We start from the raw sequence: 24,410 nt of genomic DNA on the forward strand, positions 1-24,410 counted from the left end.
CCCCTGCCTACCTTACACTGGCATTGCCTGCTGGCATCGCAGCGGTTGCTGAGGCTGCCGTGTGGGTTGCAATGGCATCCGGAGGTGGAATCTGGAGGGAGGCGAAGAGAAAAGGTGCTGTGGTCTGGGGTGCACTCTGGAAGGTTCTTTCCCACCTCCTCCCCTCTTTCCACCCCTTCTGTGCCTTAGTTTTTCTTTCTTTCTTTCTTTCTTTCTTTCTTTCTTTCTTTCTTTCTTTCTTTCTTTCCTTTTTCTTCCTTCCTTCCTTTTTTCTCTCCCCCTCCGTCCCTCCCCCTTTCCTTCTCTCCTTCCTTCCTTTCTTCCTTCCTTCTTCTCTCCCCCTCCCCTCCCCTTCTCTCTCTCTTTCTTTCTTTTTTCTTCCTTCCTTCCCTTTTCTCTCCCTCCCCCTCCGTCCCTCTCTTTCTCTCTCCTTCCTTTTTTCTTCCTTCCTTCCCTTTTCTCTCTCCCTCCCTCCCCCTTCCTCTTTCTCTCTCTCTATCATTCATTTTCTTCCTTCTTCTTCTCTCTCCCTCCCCCTCCATCCCTCCCCCTCTCTTTCTCTCCTTCCTTTTTTATTCCTTCCTTCCTTTTTCTCTCTCTTCCTCCCCTCCCCCTCCCTCCCTCTTTTTCTTTCCGTACCAGTTCTGATTCCACCCTATCAGGGGAAGCGTCCCCTCCCTACATAGCCAACTCCCCATCACCCACCTGTCCTCCTTCCTCTGAACTCACCTGTGCAGGGCTGACCCTGGCTAGGGTTCCCAACGAAGCCCGGAGCACACCTGGGCCAAGAGAACACGCTCAGTTAAGAAAAGAAGCGGAAACTGGAGCCAGACCAGCTCCAGCTGAAATCCAATGGGCAGCCCCCTGTCAGGACTTCCCCGATGCCAGCAGAAGACCCGGCTGAGCCAGGCCCCGAGCTCTCTCTCTCTTGGCCTGCCTACCTTTCACACTGGCGTCCGATGTAACCCGGAGCACAGGAATCACAGGTTGGCTCTCCGTCGGCGTCCACAAAGCAGGTCCCGGATTCTCTGCGGTGGCGAAAGAAGAGCGGGGTCAAAGGGTCTCTCGTGGCGAGGATTGGCCTGCCAACAGTTACGGCTTCCACCTACTGGATGGCTGAGGATGGTCCGTGGCAGGGGCACGGCCGGCAGTCTCCGGGCGTCCCGTGTTGGGCATCTCCGTAGAATCCAGGCTGGCAACGGTCACAGTGGAACCCTTCCGTGTGGTGCTGGCAGCCCTGAAAGCAGAGGGGAGCCGTGGGTCAGCCACGAGGGCCAGGCCAGGGGGGGAAGTTTCCCAGGTGCCTCCTCAGCACCAAGAACGTTCTTCTAGGAACGGCTGCTGGTCCAGGGAGGGCCGAGCAGTCCAGGACCCTCCTTGCACTGCCAAGGGGTAGGAGTACCCTCTTCTCCTGCTCCCAGCCTGTGGCCTACCCACCTGGCACTCTCCCGACTCCACGTCGCACTCGGTTGAGTGCCTGTTGCAATTGCATGGCTCGCAGGTGCCCAGGTAGAGGCCGCTGGTGCTGCGGGTGTACCCAACGTCGCAGTCCTGCAACACAGGAGGGAAGGGGCAACTCAGCAGCAGCAGACGGGAAGACGATCAGCTGGGCTCTGGGCTACCCCACTGTTCTGACCTAGGCATTCCCAAACCACAAAGTAGACTCCTTATCCCGACAAAAACCCCTTTTTATTAAGTTACTGTGAATTCTTCTCATTCACCTTCAGCAAAGTCTTCCAAGGGAGAATTGACAGTCACTGACCTTACCTGGCTTGGAGAGCTGCCAGGCTGATATCTTCAAAACTTGGCAAGAAATCTCAGAGAGTCACGAACCGATTAAGTGAACTAATTGTCTCCTGCAAACTCCCCTCCCCTTTCGCTCCTCTTTTATTCCATTTGGGAGGGGCACTTCATTGTCTACCTGTGGCTTTACTCCTGAGTCGACCCTTGTTCTTTAGCTGTTCCCTTCGTCTGGCAACTCTGTGCATGTGCACACTGGGAACAGGCTCCAGCTGTTCTTCTGCCCCACTAATGTCCAACTCCAAAGGAAACTGATAACTGGCATCCGACCCTGGCCCCCTCTCTGCTTCCAATGCAGAGCCCTCATCAGAGCCTTCCCCAGACTCCAGGACTGGCCCATCTTCCTCCCCAGTCTCCTCACTGTCCGAATCTGCTACCAGCTCTGCTGGCCACTGGCACGCCACAACACCCACTTGCTGGGTGCTTTCTCCACACAGCCCCTCCGCCAGGCTCAGGGAGCAATGCCCACTCCCCACCAGCTGCTCACCTGGCAGGATGGCCCTCGGTAGCCGGGCGGGCAAGTGCACTCCTCGACCTCCGGGGCTGGGCTCAGGCCTGTGGCGTGTGGTACTGCCACATCCATGTAGATATTGGAGATCCTGTTGGATGAAACCAATTTAAGAGAAAGTCCTGGAGAAAGGCAGGAATGACCGATGAGCCATCAAGAGCCCACCCACCCACAAGCCCCTTGGCTTCCCTCCTGTCCGGCACAGTTCAGGGCCTCCTTCAGCCCCCTCTTACCTGGTCTCGGAAGGTCGCTCGGCATAGGAGGCCCGGATCATGAAAACATCTATGTCAGCCAGCGCCATCAGGAGGTGCTGCCGAGTGGCGTTCTGCCCATCGGCACGGTGCCAGGCTTGCTAAAAAAAGAAGTTGGGTATGTGTGTGAATGCTGCCTTTGGGGAAGTAAAAACCACAACACAAACATACACACACATACACACACACACACAGCCTCCCTTTTGCACAGAGGCTCCCCCCATCTGTGTGGCAGCGGCGGCGGCTGAATTGCCTCTGTGGCTGGGCAGATGAACCGAAGGCCCAAGGAGAATCTAAGGCTACTTCCTGACAGGCTAGGTGAGTGATGGCTAACCTTTTTGTTGTCGCGTGCCGAAAGCGTGCCCACACCCATAACATGTGTGCAACCATCCCCATGCTTCCCTTGCCCCCTGCGCACGCAAACCCCCCCGCACACACACCACCCCGCGCCCAGTTTTGGGCCTAGCAGGCCTCCCTGCTGCCTCCTGGGACCAAAAACGGGCCGTGGGGGAGTCCCCGCGGCCTGTTTTTGGTCCCAGGAAGCTGCAGGGAGGCCTGCTAGGCCCAAAATGGCACCTCCCGCGCTCCCCCTGCCTCACGCATGTGCGCATTACCCCCTGCCCCCGTGGGCATGCACGTTTCTCCCGCATGCACCCCGACCCCCACGCATGCGCGGCAGAGACCCGAAAATCAGCTGGCTGGCAGGAGGCGCATACACATGTAGGGTGGAGCTGAGCTGGGCGACGGCTCGCATGCCTGCAGAGAGGGCTCTTTTGTGCCACCTGTGGCACATGTGCCATAGGTTCCCCAACACGGAGCTAGGTTCTCACCTCCCGGAAGGACACAGTGAAGGTGGTTGGCTCCCCGGGCAGAGGGGTGCTTGCAGCCACGTGTTCCAGGAAAATGCCGTTTCCCTGGATCAGAACGTCGGCCCGGCCACGCAGCAGAGGAGAGCCGGGGAAGGCATCGTGGCTGATGGTGTAGCGGAGTTCTCCTCCGTACGAGGTCACCTGGGGACGGAGCAGAGATCAGGCTCAGCGCTGGGTCCCCTCAAATCTTTCCACCAGGGGGAGCCCCAGGATTGAAATCTGTACAGGTAGCCCTCGAGTTACGACCCACAACAGAGCCCCAAATGTATGTCGCTGAATGAAACATTTCTTCAAGTGAGTTTTGCCTCCATTTTACGGCCCTTTCTTGGCAGCGTTGTTAAGTGAATTGCTATAGTGAGTCACACAGTGACTCTGGCAGATGCCCCGTGCGTGGACTCTGCTCGTCACAAAAGGGGATCCCGTGATCCCCGGGGACGCTGCGACGGTCATAAATAGGAGTCAGTTGCCAAGCGTCTGAATTTCGATCAGGGAGGGTGCTGCAACGGTCGCTAATGTGAAAATCGGTCATAAGCAGGGTGGATAAAAATCAATGATTTTTTTTAAAAAAATCAAAAAAATCAGATTTTTTTGATTTAAATCAGATTTTTTTGATTTTTATCGAATTTATTTTAATAAAAAACTTTTGGGGTAAAAATCTATCGTAAGATAGTTTTCTATTTAAGATACATAAATAATTTAGTTTATTCAGCATGAAATGGAGCTTAGTTATGTAGCAGGAGGCTGTATATTCTGCAACACTGGGACTATCGGTGAGTCAACAGTGGGTCAAAGGAGTAGCAGAGATGACAGCTGCTCTTTAAAAATTACGATTTAAATCGAGTTGATTTAAATCAAGCCTTTTTACTAGTGATTTAGATCGTGATTTCAATCGTGATTTAAATCAACTCGATTTAAATCAAATCCACCCTGGTCATAAGTCACTTTTTTTTATGCTGTTGTAACTTTGAACGGTCACTAAATGAGGACTGTTGTAAATCAAGGACTGCCTGTGTTTATTTTTATTATGAAACTGATTTGATGTCTATCTTGTTAACCAACAACTCTGGTTACATCTGTAGACGCTGCTTAAGGACAGCTACTTTCAGGGGAGGAAAGCCTGGAGGGCCAGTCAGCACAGGAAGGACCCCACCCTCCATCTGAACCCCCCCGTCCCGCTCTTCTCTTCCCTCCTCCAAAGCACCTTGTCTCCCCTGAAGCGCTCGGGCAGCACCCAGTAGTAGACGTCCCGTGGCAGAATGTGGAAGGAAGAGAAGGTGAGCTCCGAGCCCTCCGTAAAGCGGATCCCCTCGCTGACCGTCCGGGTGTTGGCAGAGTTGGCGAGGCTAAACTGCCCCCTCTGGGCATCCTCGTGAGTCAGCTGCACCTAGAGCCAGGAACGAAGAGGGGGGGTCAATTCCAAAAAGGACCTTGGAGTTAGTTGCACCTTCCTGGGGGTTGCCCGTTCCCACCCACCCCTCCTTGAAGGAGTCAGTCCCGAGGGATCTACCTGATCCCTGTTCCAAGAGGAGCTGGCGCACTGGCGTGAGACCCCCATGCAGAAGCAGCGGAGGCAGCCCTCGGGGTTCCTGTGGCTCAAGTGGAAGCTGCCCGTGGCGCACTCGTTGCAGGACGGCCCCTGGACGTTCGGCTGGTGAGAGAGAGAAGAGAGAGAGAGACAGAGAGTTCACACGGGGTGCCAAAACAGTGGCCGGCTCTGTAAACGGCCTCCGCCCTAAACCTCGGCTGCCAAACGGGGATGGTTGAGGTCACCCAGCCACCTTAAGCCAAGCAGCCCGTTTGTTGACTCCCGGTCAGCCTTTTCACACTCCGGGCATCCCCCATGGACCCTCCCCCCAGAAGGAGGGGGCTCTGCCAAACAGATCCTCCTATTGGCATTCTGCAGGGGCAAACGCTTTCTAATATTTTAATCTCACGCCCTCTCGGATTCAGACGTTCGAAAGGGAAACAAGGGCCCCGAGGCCACAGTTTGCTCGGCACAACTCTTTCCTGAGGGTGGACTGGTGTGTGCTTGCACCAGTGGTGGGATCCTTCCGGGTTAACAACCGGCTCAGTGATCACGTGCTGCAGGCGTGTGCACGGTTCAACAAAAAAAATCACCTTCCATGTTAGTGCTAGGGCAGGGATCGGCAACCCGTGGCTCTGGAGCCGCATGTGGCTCTTTCATCCCTCTGCTGCGGCTCCCTGTAACTAGTCGGCGCCACAATTTTGAGAGGAGCTTCCGGTTAGTGGGGGGAGGGGGGAGCATGGCGTGCCAGGAGGAGACTTTATGGCAAGGGACGGGTTTTCCACTCGGCTCCACAATTGATAGGGCTTTTGGTTCGGACAGGTAGAGGAAAAAGGACACCACACTAGGAGGAGACTCTATGATGGGGAAATCGGACTTCCGGTTGGCTCCAGAATTGAACAGGGGGCTTCCGGTTAAGACCTCTGTGGCTCTTTGAGGGTTTAAGGTTGCCGACCCCTGTGCTAGGGAATTAAAACAGCTGAGGCGCAGCAAATCTGCTTTTCCATGCTAATCAGCTGCGAAGATAAAGATAAGTAAAGTGCAGGGGTGGGCAGGCGGGCGGGGAACTGGTTCGCTCCCAGCTGACCATCGGAGCTACCAGTTTGCCCGAACCGGTCCGAACCGGTAGAATCCCACCCCTGGATTGCACGTATACACACAGAGTCCCTCCTAATTTGGAATTTCAGCATCCAAAATCCGAATCAGAAGCCTCCCTTTTCATTTGGCTGAGCTCCAGACCACTTCACTGTTCCAGAGGTACCAACCTCTTGGGGAAGGAGCTGGGTTTTGAAACAGGTGTTTGTGTGTGTGTGTGTGTGTGTGTGTGTGTGTGTGTGTGTGTGCGCACGCGCGCGCGTCCAAATTGCCTCCTTTCCTAAAGCGGTGCTCCGCCCCCAGTGCCATCAGCTTACCTTGCAGCGGCAGCCCCCATTCGAAGCCTTCCTGCCCCCTCGCTCGTCGCAGATGACCTCCTCCCCTATAGAGACACAAGCAAATAGAGGAGAGCGCCTCCTTCAGGCCCAGCCTAGTTTCACACACTACCCCTCTCTCTGGGATGTGAGGCTGGCTGTGGAGGATGAGGGAGGCCAAGGAGCTGGCTTCCGGGAGATGGGTTTGCTCTGAGATGGGACTCCCAAGAAGAGCCCCACACAACAGTTCGAATGAAAGCAGAAATTTCATAACGGCAAGACAAAGGCTTTCTCGACATCCTCCCCTCTCCCCGAGGACAGTCAGTCCCACCGGGCCTTCAGGGACTTTGAAATAGCCCTCTGGGATCCCAAGGAGGTTACCTGGAACATCGATGTCTCCTCCAATCAGCACGCACTTCCCACCGGGCTGGATGGGGTTGCCTTTGTAGCCAGGAGCGCACCTGGGAAGGGGAGGGATGGACACAGCCAGTCAGAGGCAGGGGTGGGATTCTACTAGTTCGGATCGGTTCAGGCGAACCAGTAGCTCTGATGACCAGCTGGGAGCAAACCGGTTCGCTCCGACAATCAGCTGGGTTCCGACAATCAGCTTGGATACTTACCTTTATCTTCGCAGCTGATTTAGCTCGGCAGAGCGGATAGCCGTGCCTCAGCTGTTTTAATTCCCTAACACTAACATGGAAGGTGATTTTTCGTGGACCTGCGCATGCGCACAGTTTGCGCGCGATCAACGAACCAGTTGTTAAACTGGAAGGATCCCACCACTGGGATCAGAGACCACCCCACTCTCGAAAGGAAAGCCCTCCCTCGGATATGTCACCTAACCATAACCTCCCCCTCCTCCCCACGCAGCTTAGCACAACGCGACTGCTGCTGCGACTCCGCACTTCTGGAGTGGGGCGGGTTGAGGCAAGAGCTCTGCGTCTTTTACCTTTCACAGCGGCGTCCTGTGTAGCCCGGGAAACAGGCATCGCAGGTCGCCTGTCTGTCCGTATCCAAGAAGCAAGAGTTGGAAAACCTGCCAGAGGGAAAACGTCATTAAGGCTGACTGCCAGGGAGCTCTGTCCTGCCTCCAGCGAGCCCCACTGGCGCAGCTCACTCAAAGAGCAGAGGTTGCACCAGTGCAGCACCTGAAGATGGCTGTGGAAAGGTGTGTATGTGGGGGGAGGAGAAGGGAACCTGGCTTCTCTCAGCCCCTGGGAGTTTAGTTTTCTTTCCTGCGGGAGTGGGAAGGCAATGGGGACGACAACATCCAATATCAATAGTACGTAGATTTATATACTGCTTCACAGTGCTTCACACTCCTCTCTAAGCCGTTTACAGAGTCAGCTTATTGCCCCCAACAATCTGGGTCCTCGTTTTACCAACTTCAGAAGGATGGAAGGCTGAGTCAACCTTGAGCCTGGTGAGATTCGAACTGCCAAACTGCAGGCAGCCGGCAGTCAGCAGAAGGAGCCTGCAGTACTGCACTGTAACCACCGCGCCACCATGGCGCAGTACAGAAATCTGCGCAGAGATATATGCTGAAGCTGCCCCAAGCACTTCCCCCCTAGACAACCCCGCCCCTCCCTTACCTGCGCGGAGCTTCGGTGTACGGGCACGGGCAAGGCCGACAGGCCGTCGGGGTGGCTTGGGTGGCATCGCCAAAGAAGCCCAGCTTGCATTTGTCGCATCGTGGTCCTTCGGTGTTGTGCTGGCAGTTCTGAAGGAAGAGAGAGGAGGAGGGTCAGGAAAGGGCCGTGAGAGGCCGGACTCTCCTCCGGTCCAAGAATCACTGCCTTTTGGATCTGGGACCTCCACAGAGTTTCATGCACTGGGGCTGCCCGGACTCAGTATAGATGCATTTGGGGAGTTTGCAGGCGAGAAGGGGAAGTGTGCTTGGAGGGGTGCGGGGGGTGGCATGACAGAGGAGTACAAGGACTTGGGATATGTGTCTGTGTCCCAGCTTTGCAAATCTTAATTTTTTTTTTGCCCTGTGCACCAAACAGTGCAATGCCACCACATGAGTGACACACAGTCACTCATGCCCTCGTCACCTCCCGCCTGGACTATTGTAATGCTCTCTATATGTGGCTCCCCTTGAGGAGCACCCGGAGGCTCCAACTGGCGCAGAGTGGCGCAGAGTGCGGCCACACGGGTGGTTATGGGAGCAACATGGCGCTCCCGTGTGACATCTCTCCTGCGCGAGCTGCACTGGCTCCCGGTGGTCTTCCCTGTGCGCTTCAAGGTTTTGGTTACCACCTTTAGAATGTTCCATGGCTTAGGACCTGGTTACTTATGGGACCGCCTAGTACCACAAACAGCCTCCCTCCGGCCGGTACGCTCTCATAGAGAGGGGCTCCTCTGGGTGCCGTCAGCCAAGCAGTGTCGACTGGCGGCCCCCAGGGGGAGGGCCTTCTCTGTGGGAGCACCCACTATCTGGAACGAGCTCCCCCTGGAGATACGGAGGATCCCGGATCTGCGCACTTTCCGCCGTGCTCTTAAGACCCTCTTATTCCAGCAAGCCGGCCTGGCCTAATTTTTCTCCCCTTTCTTTTAAATTTTTAAACTGAAATTTTAATTTGTTTTTAAATTATTGGAATTTTAAATTGTCGTGGGCTAAATTATTTAATTTGGTTTTAAATTGTTTCTAACTTTTGTATTTCTGTATTTTATCCTGTGCCTGTTTACCGCCCTTCCGGAGTCCTTCCGGAGTAGGGCGGTATACAAATTTAATAAAACATAAACAAACATAAACTTAGCAATAGCACTTAAGACTTATATACCGCTTCACGGTGCTTTACAGCTCTCTCTAAGCGGTTTACAAAGTCAGCATCTTTCCCCCTGACAATCGGGGTCCTCATTTGACCGACCTCGGAAGGATGGAAGGCTGAAGTCAACCTTGGGCCTGGTGAGAATCGAACTGCCGGCAGTCGGCAGAATTAGCCTGCAATCCTGCACTCTAACCACTGCTCCCCCACCGCAATTGTAGGACAGGCTGCTTGAAAAATTTCCCAGCCATTCCCCCTAGGTGCCTTCTCAGACTTTCTCCACTCGGCACCCTAAGTCTAAAGCTTGTTTTGGAGCACTCCCCGCAAGCTTTAGGGCCCACCCTGCCCCTCCCCAATGCCTGGTGCTGAGCCGCTCACCAGACAGTAGCCAGAGAAGGGATCGCAGGAGGTGGAGTGGCCGTGGCAGCTGCAGCCGGAACAGATTCCCAGGTAGGGGCCGCCGGACACTCTCTTGAAGTGAGGCTCGCACTGTTCACAGGAAAGGCCAGAGTAGCCCACGGGGCACCTGCAGAAGGTAGGATGAGTAGAGCTGACAGCAGCAGCAGCAGCTACAACTGCTCCTGCTCAGCGGAGAGAGCGGGCAAGGGGTTAGTAGCAAAGCTTGTCCTTGTTCTGGCTACTTCAGAACAACTCTGGGTGGAAGCACGATTGCACCGGAGAGGTCAAGGTGGGGGTTTCAGGGCACAGCCGTGCCCGATAGGTCTACTCGGGGTAAATGTTTTTCTCCAGCACTGACAACCAGGGCTGGATACAAAGAGAGGACCGCGACGTTTGTGGGAATCCTAGACAGGCCTACAAAATGGCGGTTCCGCGCGAGGAGGCAAATCATATTTTAGTGCGAAAAAAATTGTCTGCTCCCTGATCAGAGCGGAAGCTGTGGGTCGTGGGAAGAGGAAAGGCAAATGTTAGAGGAGTCCTAGAGTGGCCCTGGTTTTCCAGCCCTTGGAGGCTCCCATCTCTATGATGGAGGGGACACACACACACACGCACATTCTGCTAACCCTCTCTTCCCCATTCAGACCTTCTGACCCACAACAAACCGGGGAATAAACTAATCAAAAGTGTTATCTGACTCCAGAGAAGATTTCGTTATGGGGAATGTGTGCTCCAGTAAGCCCTCTTCCCCCAAACAGATTTTTGGTCCTAGAGATTCCCCAGAAGTAGCCCCATCCCAGACCGCTTCCCAGTTGGCACCTGCACTCTTCCACGTGATGCGCCACACCCAGGCCGGTGACCTCCGTGGTGGTGGTGTCCATGACGATGTTGCTCAGTCCCACCGTGGCCATCCGATTATCGTACACCGTCTGGATCATGAGGGCCTCCAGGTTCTGCAGGGTGAGGAGCAGCTCCTCTCGGCTGACGGGCTCCCCGGACTCCTTCTGCCAGCTCCCCTGTAGGCAGGAAACATGATCAGACGGCGCCAATCTCAACCGGAAGCAGAGATGAGTGTGGATTCGCCCTCCCGTGGCTTTCTTTGCGCCACAAGTGGGAGCCAAGGTGGCCTACTGGGCAGGGCAGTTTCCGCTTCCAAGCAAGAGTTACTTCAGATCTTGGTTATGTTGTGGTCCGCCAGCAGCCTGCAGAGCTGGCAGCGGAATCAGGCAGTGAGGAGGCTGGGAAGGAACATGGGTCAGTCCTGCAGTCTGGGGAAGGCCCGGACGAGGGCTCTGCGTCGGAGGCAGAGATAGGGCCAGGGCCATCTGGGAGTGATGTGCAGATTCCTGAGCTCCCTGAGTTGGACAGCAGAGAGGCAAAAGAACAGGAGGAGCCTGTTCCTAGTGCACACATGCGCAAAGCTGCCAGAAGGCAAGAGCAGCTAAAGCAAAAGAGACGACTCGGGAGTAAGGCCAGGAGATGATTGGCCCCTCCCATAAGGCTTAAAAAACGGCACTTGGGTCTTTTGCAGGAAAGCAACGTTGCTAACTCTGTTTCCAGTCGGCATCTGTTTGTTTCTGAACTTTGTGGGGCTTTGCCAAGTAAGGCCTTTGTCAGGGTGTCAAAGAAGATAAAGGTTGGTGATTATCCTGAAGGACTTCTTCCGAAGGACTTGTTTTGCAACTAATTGGGACTCAGCTGAGAATGAACGTAATTCTCAGCTGTTACAATAAAATAGGTTTGTTTGGGACTAATTGTGTCTTGTAATGACTCAGTAAGCCTAGGTCACAATCGGTTATTACAAGGATGAAATCTCCAGGCACTTAAAATATTGGGAGTGTTATGTCCCATTCGGTGGGGGGTGTATGTCTTTACGGGGTCCATCTTGGAAGACCCTCCCAGCAAGAGACAAATGTTCTCCTCTTCCTTCTCCTCCATCCCGCCTCCCCATCCCTGGCTCCCCTGGCACTCACCTCTGTGAAATGGACCTGGCGTCGGTTGGTCACAAAGGGCTCGGGAAGCGCCTGCAGCCGGTAAAGCAGCTTCTGCCCATTGCCCACAAGGACCACGTCCGGCTTCGGGACGGGCTCTGACTGTCCTCGGCCTAGGTGGTAGCGCACCGTGTACTGGAGGGAGCCTCCGTAGGAATCTACCTGCAAGGGAAAGTGAGGAAAGCTGGTTGCTAGGGGTAAGTGGCAGAGGTGGTATTCACTTACCTTTGTTACCGGTTCGCAAATGTGAGTGCGCCCGCTACTGGTTTGCACATGCGAGCATCTAGGCACATGCGCAGGGCCTTCTGGGCATGTGCAGAGTGTAAAAAACATGGATAAATGGGACGTGATTACGTCCGGGTGGGTAGGCGGAGCCTCCCGCAGCCGCCCCTACCGATTCACTCGAACCGGATAGAACCGGCTGAATACTACCACTGGTAAGCGGGTATTCAAGAGTGCCCAAACTCAGGAGATGGGTGGGCATCCAGGGAGTGTGCCATCTGCTGTGCCCTTGCCTTGTTCCCCAGGAACTGCTTGGGGAGGGCCCAGAAGGAGTCGTGCACCAGGAAGCGCCGAGAGAGATCGACCAGCTGGAACTCCTGCGCGCTGTGGTCGATGTGCATCTGCGTCGAGGCGAGGGGAGGCGTGCCGGGCTGATCGAGCGTGGTCACGTTCACCCCTGGGAATAAAGAGGAATGGAACAAGCCGAGGGGGTCAAGGGGGATCTAGGGGAAGACCACCCTGTCCTGTCCTTGGGAGGAGGAAACTGCCCCACTGGCTCACCTTTGAAATTGTTGTGTTCATCGAATCGGAGGTGGATTTGTTGACGGTAGCGGCCGGTGCTGCGACATGATTTGGCGACCCTGAAGCAGAAACAGGGCAAGCACTGGCCGGTCCCTTCAACGTGGAAGTGCCTCTCGGGGCACGGTCCTAGATGGTGAAGGGATGGGAGGCTCAGAAACTGACAAGCTGAGGAAGGCCTCTTCATCCTGAGCGGGAACAGAGGGGCGCCAGTCTCCAGCTCTGCTCCTCCTCCTCCTGCAGCTCACCTTGGCCGGGAGTGAGGCTCAAAACGCCATCCGGGATACCGAAAACCATTCCCCGGGCATTGATGGCCTCGCAGGTGTAAGCCCCTTGGTCGGCCTCCTTGACATCTTGGATGACTAGTGTCCCACGGCCATTCTCGCTGGTGAAGCTCACCCTGTAGGCACGGAAGGAACTGAGCACACCCTGAAGTTTTGAGGGAGGGACGGGGAGCAGTTGGGGCTTGACCAGGGCTGGCCTACCTGCGGCTGGTGGGGATATGGCCCCAGTTGAGCCTCCAGGAGATGAGGGGGGTCGGCACGCCCACGGCCACGCAGGTGAAGCGAACGGTGTCCCCTGGGGTGGCCTGGATGAACTCCTCTGGAGGAGTGATGACCTGTGGAGGGACTGGGAGATGGGGAGGAAGGCACAGGGAGAAGTGGCAAGGATGGTGAGTCGGGCAAAATGGAATGCGAATTATCTTAAAAGGCACCAGGGGAGGGGAATACGGAGGGGTGGCCTAGCAATACTTGTGGCAGCACTGAAGCTGACAACTTGTAGGGTTAGGTAAAGCTTCCACTTCCAGAGGCAGCCCATTTGGGAGAGAAGGCTGACTCTTTTGGGGCTTCCCGGGAGAGGATCTCCAAGAAGCCAATCCCCCTTGCGCTCTCTTTGGTCTCCATCCCCGCCTGGCCCTGCTCGCTTCCTCGCACTCACTGCAGCCGATCTCGTCCGAGCGGTCCTGGCAGTCGGCTTCGTCGTCACATTGGTAGCTGGCTGGGATGCAGGTGTGGCTGGAGAGGCAGACAAACTGATCGGGGCCACAGGTGTCTCCGGGGCCCTTGGTGGCTGCAGGGAGGAAGGAAGGAAGTATGGGGGAGGATCAACATTCTCTGTATCAGGAGTCTTAACCAGCTGCCCCGCTTGAACGGCTTTAGGGGGTCCTGCGAGGCCTTAATTCGGAGCCAATTCTTTCCCATACCAAAACCCAAGTTTGTGATTTCCTAGTTTTCAGCATTCGCCTCGCTTTGGCCCCCCCGTGAACCCAAGATTTGCAGAAGGCGTCTCCCCTACCACCACCACAACCCGCCCGCCGAGCTCTCGATCCTCACGGCATTCCAGCTCGTCAGAGCCATCGGCGCAGTCATTGTCCCCGTCGCAGCGCCAGAGCGTGAGGGCGCAGTGCCCGTTCCGGCATCGGAACTCATTGGGTTCGCAGGGCGAGGGGGTGCCTTGGAGGGGGGGACAAAAGGAGAGTTACCGTTGCGGTTCTCTCTCTCTCTCTCTTTCCCGCAACTGCAAGCGCACAACACACCTGCATCCCCCGGGACTCACCACAGTTCTGTTCGTCGCTGCCATCCGGGCAGTCCCGCTCGCCGTCGCATAAGTAGTCTCGGCGGATGCATTGCCCGTTGGCGCACAGGGTCTCGTCTTTCGGGCAAGGGCGCAATCCAGGGACCAGTTGGGTCTTGGAAATCTCCACCCGAGGAGGCACGGTGACCGGCGCCCGGCGGGTGGTGATGGGGGAGGTGGTGGCAGGGAGCCGGGCAGTGCTGGGCCACGGGGAGGAGGCAGGCTCCAAAGGTCTCTCGAGTTCTGCTGGAGCAGAGAAGGAGAGCGATGGGTCAAGAGGAGTGGCAGCGGACGAGCCTTTCCCTCGCCTGTGCCCGGGTGCAGAAGGAAGCCCAAAGTAGGCAGAGCGGAAGGCATGACGTGGCTCGGGTCACACAGCCGCTCGGCTTTACAAACTGCAACAGTCACATTCTTTTCTTTTCTCTTTTTTAATTTTTTAACTTAAACATTCCATCTTCCATTGAACAGTGTGTCGTCTTAAACTTAAACACCTTAAAACTTTCTTTTTCCAGCAAGCCGGGTTGGCTTAACATAACATTTTTAAAAAATATTTTTAACTGGTTTGTCATTTTAAATTGGGGCCAAATTAATACATCCTTTTAATTGTTTTTAATGTTGGTATTGTATGTTTTTAGCTGGCTGTACACTGCCCTGAGTCCCTCGGGAGAAGGTGCGGTATATAAATTCGAAATAAAATAAAAATAAAATAAATAAATCTGGATACAGATATCTCTGTGCAATCAGCATCAAAATTTACAACTGTATTCATTACACTGATATTGATTCTCTGATCTTACAATGATGAGCATATTGCATGTATTCATTTCTCCCTATTAACATATCTTCTAATAAGAATATATTTAATAATATTAAATATAATAATCTTAATAGTCATATTAGTAAGAATCATCATATTGTTTGCTTCTCTGTCTTAGCAGGTTTTCTATCTTTCACTGATCTCCATTTATTTCGAACTTCTATTTGTATTTTCCAACCATTCATAAAATAACTCCCATGTCATCTAACATTCAGTTTGTTCTTTCTCCTTTATAGCAAGCATTAATCTATTCATTTCTGCACATTCTAATATTTTCCTAATCACATTCTCATCAGTAGGGAATCTCTCGGCTTTTCCAGTTTTGTGCAAATACAATTCTAGCTGCGGTTAATACGTGTATAATTAATTATGCATTCCCTTTACTATAAGTTTCAGGTAAACGCAACAGTCACATTCGTACCATGCCTGGAACTCAAACCTGACTACCTCCGCGTTGATTGAAAGCAGCTGTACCCAAAGAGGAACTTCACCTGCCTCCCGCACAGGAGAGGCTTCGTCAAGGCGAAATGACAGGGGATTCTCAGGAAGACATGCAGAGGTTGTCACCTCACACCCTACACACACACACACTCACCGCAGCCATCCTCGTCAGAAGCGTCTCCACAGTCGGGGTGTCCGTTGCAGCGCAACTCTCGGAGCACACATTCACCGCTGTCACAGGCAAACTCCTGCTGGGCACACTCGGGGGGCTCGGGCTCCTCTGTGGGGCGGAGAGAAGCACAGCTGACAAACACACCCTCACGGTGAAGGGGACCAGGAGCCCAAAGCTGCCCCACGGCCCCAAATGCTCACCGCAGTCCAGCTCATCTGACATGTCGCGGCAATCCGGTCGCCGGTCGCAGAAGAATTCGCGGGCGATGCACTCCCCGCTCAGGCAAGAGAATTCGTCCGCCGTGCAGGGCCGGATCTCTGGGGAGACTGGAGGAGAGGTTGCGGTTAGGAGGTGGCTGTGATCTGGCCCGGGGGGGGCAGGGAGACAGGAAAGACCCAAAGGTCATGAATGCTTTTCCTGCCTCTTTGGGAAGGCCTTCGAAGCACAGCCCCCCTGAACAAAACGCAGTGATGTGGGCAGGACTTGGGGGGTAATCCCACATCTGACATCCCAACGATCAGGTTTTGGGTTCCAGCTTGTCTTGGGCACCTGCACCCTGCCACGACCCTTGGAATGCAAACAAACGGGAAGCAGATTTTACCGATTTTAAAACTCCGCTGCCAAAGGCCTTTCCGGAGTGGGAGTGCACCCTTCAAACGAGATCCCATGTGCCACTCTCGCTATGTTGTGATTGCACCCAAGTCCTCCGGCTAAAACTCTCCCCTCCCCCTCCCACACCAGGCTGCCAACCCCTCGCCTTGCTCATCGGGGGCAGCGCCCACAAACCTCACAGCACGCAGCCAGTCTAGAAGCAATAGGCAAGCTCAGCACGATGCACTTTTCAAGTAGCTTCTTGCTTCCCAGTTTTTGCTCAGCAACACACAACAACACGACAGCAAGGGAAGGAACTGGGGCAGTGGTGTGTTGAGGGGGGGGAGGGGAAGGCAGGCCGTGCCTACTGGACTTCTGGGGTGTGCTAGAGCTACATAGCTATGCATCGCCGCCCGTCCAACGGAGCCCCTGCTTGGAAGCTCCATCCAGAGGGGCTGAGAATTGCAAACTGCTCACATCAAAGGCCAAGATCTACATGCTACACACTCACATCCACAAGGAGCACAAGGAGAGGCTTGCAAGGAGGCCTGCAAATGCCCTGGGCAGGGAGGAAGAGAGGGAGGGAGAGCGGGCTCGGTGTGCAGGAGGAAGGGAGTGGGTGGACTCCCAGTTCCAGACAAAATCTGGGCCGAGAAGGACAAAAGACCAGCCTTCGCAGCAGCCTCCTCCTCTTCCTCCCCCTCGTCCTCCTCCATCTATGGGGCCGAGCGCCCTGCAGCTGCTGAAATCGGAGCCCCCTCAAGGGACAAGTGTCTTCCCTGTTAAGACTCGCTTCCGGCCAAGATGCCAGGGAGGCCAAGGGCGTGCAGAGAGAAAAGGGGAATGGCTGTCTCCGGGCAGCCAAATTGGTAGGCCGCACACAGGCCCCCATGCACCTCTCCGGCTCCTGACTCACCTGGCGGCGCCTCAGAGATGGGGGGAGGCGGGGTTTGGGCTGGAAGCAAACTCAGAGTTAGCGGCATGGCAGGGGGGACCCTCCTTCCCAATCTCCCACCACACCACCGACCCGTCTACTTTCGCTCCCCCTCTGATTAAAAGTCAGCGGGTAGCTCCTTCACCTGCTCCCAGGCGCCGGAACTGGAATCCCCTCCGGGAAGTGCGGTAGGAGGCGATGGACCCGCTGGCCACGACGGAGAAAAGCACCTCGCGGATCTGCTGATCGTTCGTGTTCCCCTCGGATCCCACGTCCAGCTCCACAAAGCTGTAGCCATCGATCTCCCTGCGGGGGCAGGACGGAAAATGGCGGGTAAATTGTCACAGGTTGCCCCAAAACTACTGCTGCTTTGACAAGCGTGAACCTTCTGCTTGGTATTTCTGTAGAGGACACGGGTTCGAACTCTGCCACGAAGCACCCCGGATACTCACTTGATAAAAACCACACTGACCGACTGCTCACCGGGGATCTTGAGGTATTCAGACTCCAGCTTAAGAGAGGAGGGGGAAAAAAACCAGTTCAGAGATTTTTGGGCCAGCGCTCTAACCTACCCCCCGGTCAGCTTCTGGACCGCGGTTCGATCTGAGGATCTCTTAGGAAGAGGAGGAGGAAGATGGGATCTCTCCCAGTGATCCATGGGGATTTCACGGTCAGGGACTCCAGCTCCGAGTAATTTTAAATCCAACGTGTTTTCAGAACCCCAGGCTCCGATAAATATCGTTTAAAGAAGGGGGGCTCAGAATTGGCTGCGGGAATCTGAGCCAGGTCCCTCTCTCAGCCTGGCCTACCTCACAAGGTTGCTGTGAGGATAAAAGGCAGCAGGGAGGGAAGGAAGAGCCAGGCCTGTTCACGGTGGGCTTAACAAATTTTATCAAGGGGTTCTCTGCCCAGTTGCTGAGTGGGCGTGGCCATGGTAGATGTGGCCTAATCGGCCTCCTGCACCACAATGGGGGGAGGCCTTTTTGCCCTCCCTGGGCTCCGGAGGCTTTCCTTGAGCTTCCGGGAGGGCGAAAACGGCCTCGCCAGGCTCCAGAGACCCTCTGGAGGCCCTGAACTCCTGGTAGGCCCATTTTTCGCCCTGCTCGAGCCTCCATGTGCACCCTGTACACATGGCCAAAACAGGCCGCGTGGGGACTCCTGGGAGGGGAGGGGTAGGCAGGGCCAGCCAGGAGTGGGATTTGGGGGTTCTCCGAACTGCACCTTAGCCGAATCGAAGCTAGAGGTTCTCCTGAACCCCTGCGAACCCCTGCGAACCCCTGGGCCTGCTGCCCTCTGCTGCCGATGGATTGAGGGAACCAGGGCTGACTTTTACCGAGGAGCTCAGGGCATCTGCTCCTGGGAGGGAGAAGGACAGAGGGGAGGGCCCTCACCGTATCCACAACTGCTTCGGACACCTCCTGGAAGAGCTCCGAGTTGACATCTTCCAGGCGGGGGCTGTACTCGATGGAATGGGTGAAGTTCACCAGGGCCCGGAAGTAGACTGCGGAGAAAAGGGGCTCCAGGTGAGGAAGGTCTGGCCACCCTCTGCTGGGGGGTGCCAAGGGTGCCGCTCACACATACACACCTCGCTTTGCAAGGGAAGGGATGAAACCGTGCTGAGCAAGCCCTTCACACAACCCTCTTTGCTAACTTCCTGCCTGCGTGGATGGAGCCCAAAGGAAGCCCTGCCCTGAAGCCCATGGTGCCGAGCAGATGTTTGGGTTGGATTAAGAGGGTCCGGTCCCTCCGGTCCCCGAGGAGAAAGTCTGGAGGACACCCGGCGTTGCTGGGCGCCTGTCCCTCAGACCCTTTCCTCCTCTGAGACAGCTGTGGGGGCAGGCGAGCCAGGAAGAGAAGGGGCCAAGGACTTACACCCCCGGCTTTCACAAGGGCAGCCTGCCGAGAGGCCCGGCCAGCGGCCGATTCCAGGCCCAGCTGGACGGCCAGTGGCCGAGGCCAAATTCAGCTGCAGGGATGGAGTGGGAGAAGGCCCACAGGCTGGCCTGTGTCAAGTGCTGGCGGCCGCAGCCTTCGACCGGGACAGCAACCACAGCCTCCCAATTTCCTCCAGTGCTTCCCATTGCAAAGAATCTGCGGGTCGCCTCTGATCATGCCCTGGTCTCGCCCCCTTTCCGAGAGGGAGAGGAGAGAGGCCAGCCATGGAAGGAGGAGACTGTAACAGTGTTGGAAGGGACCTTGGAGGTCATCTAGTCTAACCCCCTGCTCACGCAGGAGGCCTATACTAGGGATTCGAACCGCCGAACGGCCGACCTTTCTGATCGACAAGTTCAGCGTCTTAGCCACTGAGCCACTTAGCCAGGTCTGGTGGGGACAGGAGGAGCTTCCGCCTGGGGGAAGAGATGCAGGGGGACAACCTGGCTGGCTGCAGAGCCCCCCTCCCCTCCGTGCCCAGCTCCAGGACGGGAAGGAGGGCATCATGGAAAGACGGGTTGGCCTCCCTCAGCCTGGACAGCGCCCATTCCCGGTTCACGCCGGGTGAAAAATACCAGGGAGACGGAGAGCCCAGGCGAATCTTCGGCCCCCTCCCACCCGCACATTCTTAGATTCCAGGGTGCCCACCCTTCTCCAGGGCCGCTCGTAGCACAAGGCGGGGGGGGGGGGGCTGTTGTTCATCCCTCACTCATAATGGTCCCATTCAGAGCTCGGCTGCCTACGGTGCCCCCGTGACTTGGCCCAGCCGCTCCTCGAGGGCCCCACCCGCCTGCAGAGTCACCCTGAAAGAATGTTGCCTTGCCCCTGCATTTGAAGGCATGGAGGGAGGGGGGGGAAAGGAGGGGAGGCCTTTCCAGCTTCCTGCGGGCAAGCTGTCCCACAGCGCCCGGTGGGGAATGTGCCAGGCGTGCCCTGAGCCCTGCCTCTTTCCTTCCACACACCTCTCTGCAACCAGCAACTCGGCTTTCGGAGGAAGGAAACGCTTCCCCTGACCGCCTGCAGAGTGCCGCGGCTGAGACCACAGAGGAAAGACTGGGGAAATCTCTTTGGGGGGGGCTCAGGAGGAAAAAAAAAAGAGGGGGTCCCTGACTCAGCCGTTTTTCCACAAGCTCTTTTGGGATGAGAGGGCTGCGGGGCTTCTCCCCCCAGGGTGCTTTTGGGGGATGGGCGGGTGGGATGGGGGGGGTGTTGTTAACACATCTGGACTTCCAGATGTGAAAGGAGGTGGAGGGGAGAGAGAGAGATGATGTCTCAGCCACTAACCCAGGCCGCAGCAGTTGCAAAAGAGCAGAGTGAGTCAGAGAGAGAGAGTGAGTCTGGGGGAGAAGCCACGGCCCCCAGGTCCAGAGGTGGGGAGGGGAAGCCAGGAAGGCTGGCCTGCCGTGTCGGCCGTGGCCCTCCCTCCCTCCTTCCCCACACCGGTCCTTCTGCAGGGGGGCACAAAGCAGAGCTGGAGTTTTGCCTCCTTTTAAGGCGGCGGGGAGCTGCTGCTTTCAGCTGCTGCTTTCAGGAGAACAATGCGGAAAGGACTCCGGGGCTGAGTCAGCTTCCCCTGGACATGTTCAGAGGCCCTGGACTTTGCAGGGAAGCTTGGAGGGTGAGGGGAGAATAGAGAACACCAGGAGACTGGAGGAGGGTGGGGTGGGTGGGAGTATTTCACCTGAGATATGGGGACCTCAAAAGCTCACGGCCCCCAGAAAAGTCACTTTGGGACTGGCCCAGCTGATCAAATCCCAACTTGAGTTCTGATCACATGCTAAGCCAAGCCAAGCCGAAAACGTGTTTGACCCCTGGGCCAGCCGCCAAGGAGCCCTGGCTGCTAGCTCTGCCTGTGGTGGGGGGGATAGAGGGGAGAGCAGGATTGGGTCGGCCTTGGACTTTTGTAGTTGCTTGGCCAACGGGTGTGTATGTACCAGTAACAGAGTTCGAAGGGATCTTGGAGCTCACGCAGGAGACCTGGGATTTGAACCGCCGAACTGCCGACCTTTTTGATCGACAAGCTCAGTGTCCTAGCCGCTGAGCCACCTAGTCAGGCTAGGAGTGTGTGTGTTAAGGAGGGGTGACCAGTCTCTCCCGGTGAGGCCTTGACGCCCATCCCGTCCAGGGCACAACGGGTCCCACTGCACTTCCGGCCTGGAACTGATTTCTTTGACCTCTTCAGCCATGGGATCCTATAGCCCGAGTGGACCGGCCACTTACTGAGCGGAGCCTCGTCGTCCGGCTCGGGGGCAGCCAGGTTGGCAGGCGCAGGGGGCCCCGCAGGAGAAGGAAGAGGAGAAGGAGGAGGAAGAAGAGGAGGAGATGGGAAGTCTGCAGAGAAGAGAAAAGAAGGGGAAAGGCGAAAGGAAGAAACATCTGGAAACGTCCAGCTGAAGGTGCAAGCCAGAAGCAGAGGACAAAATGCAGATTCGGTCGCTCCGGGCCCACCTCGCGTGGGAACCCCACTCTTTCTTCTCCCTCGGAGCCCTGACTAGCCACCCCCATCGCGGGACCTCTCCTGAAGGCTTCTCATGGAGATCCACCACGCCCAACAAAGCCCAGAGCAGAAGGCCTTTGTCCTCTTTCCCTCCCACCTCGGGGAAATTCTCAGGAAGTCAAAGCCACAAGGCGTCTGATAGTAGCCCCGGCTTCTAGACTTGACCCACAGATAGACGTGTGGGAGAATGGCTAGACTGAGGTTGGGGGAAGAGAGGCACGTCCCCAGATTGGGTGTGAGTACACTCGTATTCTACACACACCCACATCGGCAAGGCCTTGGCCTGTCGAAGCCGAGCTGCCTCTGATGAACCGCTGCGCCAGATGTCCCGGGAAAAAAACCAAGAGAGCCGAGGGAGGGGGGCAGGCTTCTGCTTTCTGGACCGCGCGGTTGTCCGAAATAAGTGAGCCCAGAGGCGGCCAGATCTCCTTGCTGTTTCTCAGCAAGGGGGGAAGAAACAAACAAATAAACACACACACACACACACACATACACCACACATCTGTCGGGCTCGCAGAGGAAAGAGCAGCAGCAAATGAAAACTGGGGGGGGGGGGGTTGAGGGCAGCTGAAAGAGCCAGGTTCATGAAAGGACAAGGACATCCGAAAAGAGCCACTTTTTGAGCTCCACCGGGGAGCGGATTTTGCATGGGGCAGGCAGGCAGAAGAAGCCTGACCGCACCCAGTAAAACTTTCCAGCTGCCGGCTCTGGACGCAGCAAGGGGAGCTGCCGTCCGAGGCTCCTCAGAGGGATCCCCCTGCACTGGGGATCGTAACCCTGCACGGAGGGCTGAAAGCAAACGTGGCCTCTTTGGTATTTTTCCCGCACCAGGAAGGCCTCAAAGAGTGAGAAAGCATCTTTTCCTCCCTCGCCAGAAGGCCGTTCCTGGCGGGAGAAGGAAGGAAGGGAAGCCATCTGCTAGAACACTCTCAAGAACAGGCAACAATCGGCCCCAGGGATCCTTCCAGACAGACCGGCCTGCAGCCCTTCCCATCCACGCCCCCGGATGATCTTCTCCGTGCGCTGCCAGAGAGTCTTGCACGTGGACCAGCTTTGGCCTCGGCTCCCGAGAAGCACTGGAAAACCAGCTGTTCCCAGCATCCTCTGCAGCTCTGCAGACCCGCCAACCTGGATCCCAGAAATTTGAAGCGGGGTGCAAGGGGCCTTGTCCAGAACCAGACCCTTCACCAAGGAACGGAGCTCCGGAGGTACTTGGGAGAACCGCAGGGGTGCCCCTCCTGTCTCACCAGCCACCCTCCCTTTATACAAGATCTCGGACAGCTCCCCAATCCGACCGCCAACCCGGCACACACTCACCTGTAGAGAGAAGAGACTCGCTGGAGCTGCCCGGGGGCTCGACTGAGATGGTCCCACTGCCGTTGTCTCCGCTGCCGTACTCATCTGCAACAACCAGAAGGTCAGTGGACAGCAGGAGGGCCAAAAGGGGGCATGTGAAGCAGCTCAGCCAGTCTCCAAAGACCCTGGGAGACACCCCTCCCCGGCTCATCCTCTTCCAAGCTCACCTCCGGAGGGACCACCAGCCAGGAGATCCTCATCGTCAAAAGTGCTATCGTAACTCTTCCGGAACCAGTGCGTGATCTCCGACTCGGTGTCCTCCGGGAACGAGGCCTCGTCCAGTCGGCTGGAGGCCTGAGCCACCTGCAAAAGTGAGGAGGAGGGTTAGAGGGGGGCTATCTCGCAGCCTCGGCTCACCTCCTGCCTGCATCACAACCAGGCAGCTCCAGCCTCCTCCTGCCTCCCGATGCCCAAATCCTGCTTACAAGATGCTGAGCAGAGGGCAAAGCTCCCTTCCCTCCCCCATCCCCCTCCGGGCTGGTTGCAACCCCGGGTGCCATGCAGGGAAAACACCTCCCTGCCTAGAGAAACGGCACTAAGGGGATTACGGCCACTTCACCACCTTGGCAAAAGCCCAAACTGGCAGACTTCAAAGGGAGCTTGTTCCGAAGGGTGCAAGAGACCTATCGAGAGCGGAAGACGAGGGTCCTCAAAGTGCTCTGGGGCGGAAGCGTGGGTGCCGTGACTCTTGGGGCTGGGACCTCGAGAACTCTCGGGAGGGAGAGGGGTGAAGGAATGCCACGCGAAGCAGCCAGCCCAGCCATCCTTCATCCCCGCACCAAGAGAGAGGCAGGATGGGAAGCAGATGGCACGGATTCTCAGCCAACCCGGAAAACCTGAAGACGATGCTCTGAACGGAATTTCCCACCGCCCCAGGTCAGGCAGGAGCAAAGATCGGCCTTGGAGAAGGGATGCCCACGGCCACGCTGGCATGCCTACCAAACAGGGCTCTCCTACTTGCAGACCTGCGATTCAGATTAGCACCTTTGCAAATGCGGGAAAAGTTATTTGCAACAGTGGGTTTCACATTTTGTTGCTACTGGTTCGGCGCACAAGCGCATCTTCCGTACATGCGCCCGAACCTCCGCACATACGCTTTCTCTCTCATGCGTCTTTCGCATATGCGCCCGGTCTCAAAACTGTGCCTAAATAGGACGACATAGAGCCGGGGCGGGTGGATGGGGCCACCTGCGATCTCCACTACCGGTTCGCTTGAACCAGTACGAACCGGCTGAATACCACCTCTGGTTATTTCATCCCACCCCCGCCATAATGGCAAAAAGAGGCAGAATTTGTCAAAACTCCAGGACTGCCTGGTTAGGTCAATCCGCTGATTGTTCAGTAAGCGACCAAGGAATCCTATGCACTGAGGGGGAGGGTCTCTATTTTCCTGGGATGAGCTCTGTCTGGGAAGGACAGATGCCAGCCTTAGCACTGGCAGCCAAGTCAACCCACCTCCCAGGTGTTGTACACAGTTCACAACGAGAGAGCGATGCAGGAAGGAGAGGGCTCAGGTTGAGCGTTCACTCCAGGGGCCGGAGAGGTTGCCCGTTCAGCACCCCTGGCAGGAAAACTCTCCTTGACCTGGCCCCTCCCCTCCTGCCTTGCAGCCGCTGCCAGCTTTGCCCCATGGTTGCCACTCAAGGGGCAGCCGCAGGGCATCCCTGAAGAAAGAACGGGGGAACATGCAGCAAACGCGAAATTCTTGCACGGAAAGGGGTTCTGTGCTGGCAACCGTGGCTTCCAGGTTTGAAGGGAGGCCAAGAGTCTCAAGGAG

The 24,410-nt window shown here is 56.2% G+C and overlaps 1 protein-coding gene across 1 annotated transcript in view; it reads right to left on the reverse strand.

The window, feature by feature from the left end:
- HSPG2 (heparan sulfate proteoglycan 2) overlaps positions 1 to 24,410 on the reverse strand; it is an 88,478-nt gene that overhangs the window by 47,464 nt on the left and 16,604 nt on the right. The window contains exons 2-34 of the mRNA XM_087879066.1: positions 22,801 to 22,936; positions 22,595 to 22,678; positions 21,001 to 21,111; positions 18,240 to 18,349; positions 17,301 to 17,359; positions 16,994 to 17,154; positions 16,831 to 16,869; positions 15,524 to 15,649; positions 15,306 to 15,431; positions 13,876 to 14,139; positions 13,653 to 13,772; positions 13,258 to 13,389; positions 12,804 to 12,948; positions 12,567 to 12,718; positions 12,301 to 12,447; positions 12,033 to 12,196; positions 11,500 to 11,679; positions 10,346 to 10,542; positions 9,509 to 9,656; positions 7,955 to 8,082; positions 7,312 to 7,398; positions 6,744 to 6,823; positions 6,366 to 6,430; positions 4,936 to 5,076; positions 4,630 to 4,812; positions 3,390 to 3,569; positions 2,542 to 2,660; positions 2,288 to 2,399; positions 1,438 to 1,551; positions 1,110 to 1,237; positions 942 to 1,028; positions 730 to 779; positions 12 to 91 (exon numbers count right to left, since the gene is read on the reverse strand). Coding sequence (XP_087735192.1) covers positions 12 to 91; positions 730 to 779; positions 942 to 1,028; positions 1,110 to 1,237; positions 1,438 to 1,551; positions 2,288 to 2,399; positions 2,542 to 2,660; positions 3,390 to 3,569; positions 4,630 to 4,812; positions 4,936 to 5,076; positions 6,366 to 6,430; positions 6,744 to 6,823; positions 7,312 to 7,398; positions 7,955 to 8,082; positions 9,509 to 9,656; positions 10,346 to 10,542; positions 11,500 to 11,679; positions 12,033 to 12,196; positions 12,301 to 12,447; positions 12,567 to 12,718; positions 12,804 to 12,948; positions 13,258 to 13,389; positions 13,653 to 13,772; positions 13,876 to 14,139; positions 15,306 to 15,431; positions 15,524 to 15,649; positions 16,831 to 16,869; positions 16,994 to 17,154; positions 17,301 to 17,359; positions 18,240 to 18,349; positions 21,001 to 21,111; positions 22,595 to 22,678; positions 22,801 to 22,936 — 4,155 coding nt within the window. The remainder of the gene's footprint in view (positions 1 to 11; positions 92 to 729; positions 780 to 941; positions 1,029 to 1,109; positions 1,238 to 1,437; positions 1,552 to 2,287; positions 2,400 to 2,541; positions 2,661 to 3,389; positions 3,570 to 4,629; positions 4,813 to 4,935; positions 5,077 to 6,365; positions 6,431 to 6,743; positions 6,824 to 7,311; positions 7,399 to 7,954; positions 8,083 to 9,508; positions 9,657 to 10,345; positions 10,543 to 11,499; positions 11,680 to 12,032; positions 12,197 to 12,300; positions 12,448 to 12,566; positions 12,719 to 12,803; positions 12,949 to 13,257; positions 13,390 to 13,652; positions 13,773 to 13,875; positions 14,140 to 15,305; positions 15,432 to 15,523; positions 15,650 to 16,830; positions 16,870 to 16,993; positions 17,155 to 17,300; positions 17,360 to 18,239; positions 18,350 to 21,000; positions 21,112 to 22,594; positions 22,679 to 22,800; positions 22,937 to 24,410) is intronic.

The sequence above is a fragment of the Pantherophis guttatus genome, chromosome 15 (genome assembly GCF_059756535.1).
Source record: "Pantherophis guttatus breed Tessera chromosome 15, ASM5975653v1, whole genome shotgun sequence".
Classification (NCBI taxonomy): Eukaryota; Metazoa; Chordata; class Lepidosauria; order Squamata; family Colubridae; genus Pantherophis; species Pantherophis guttatus.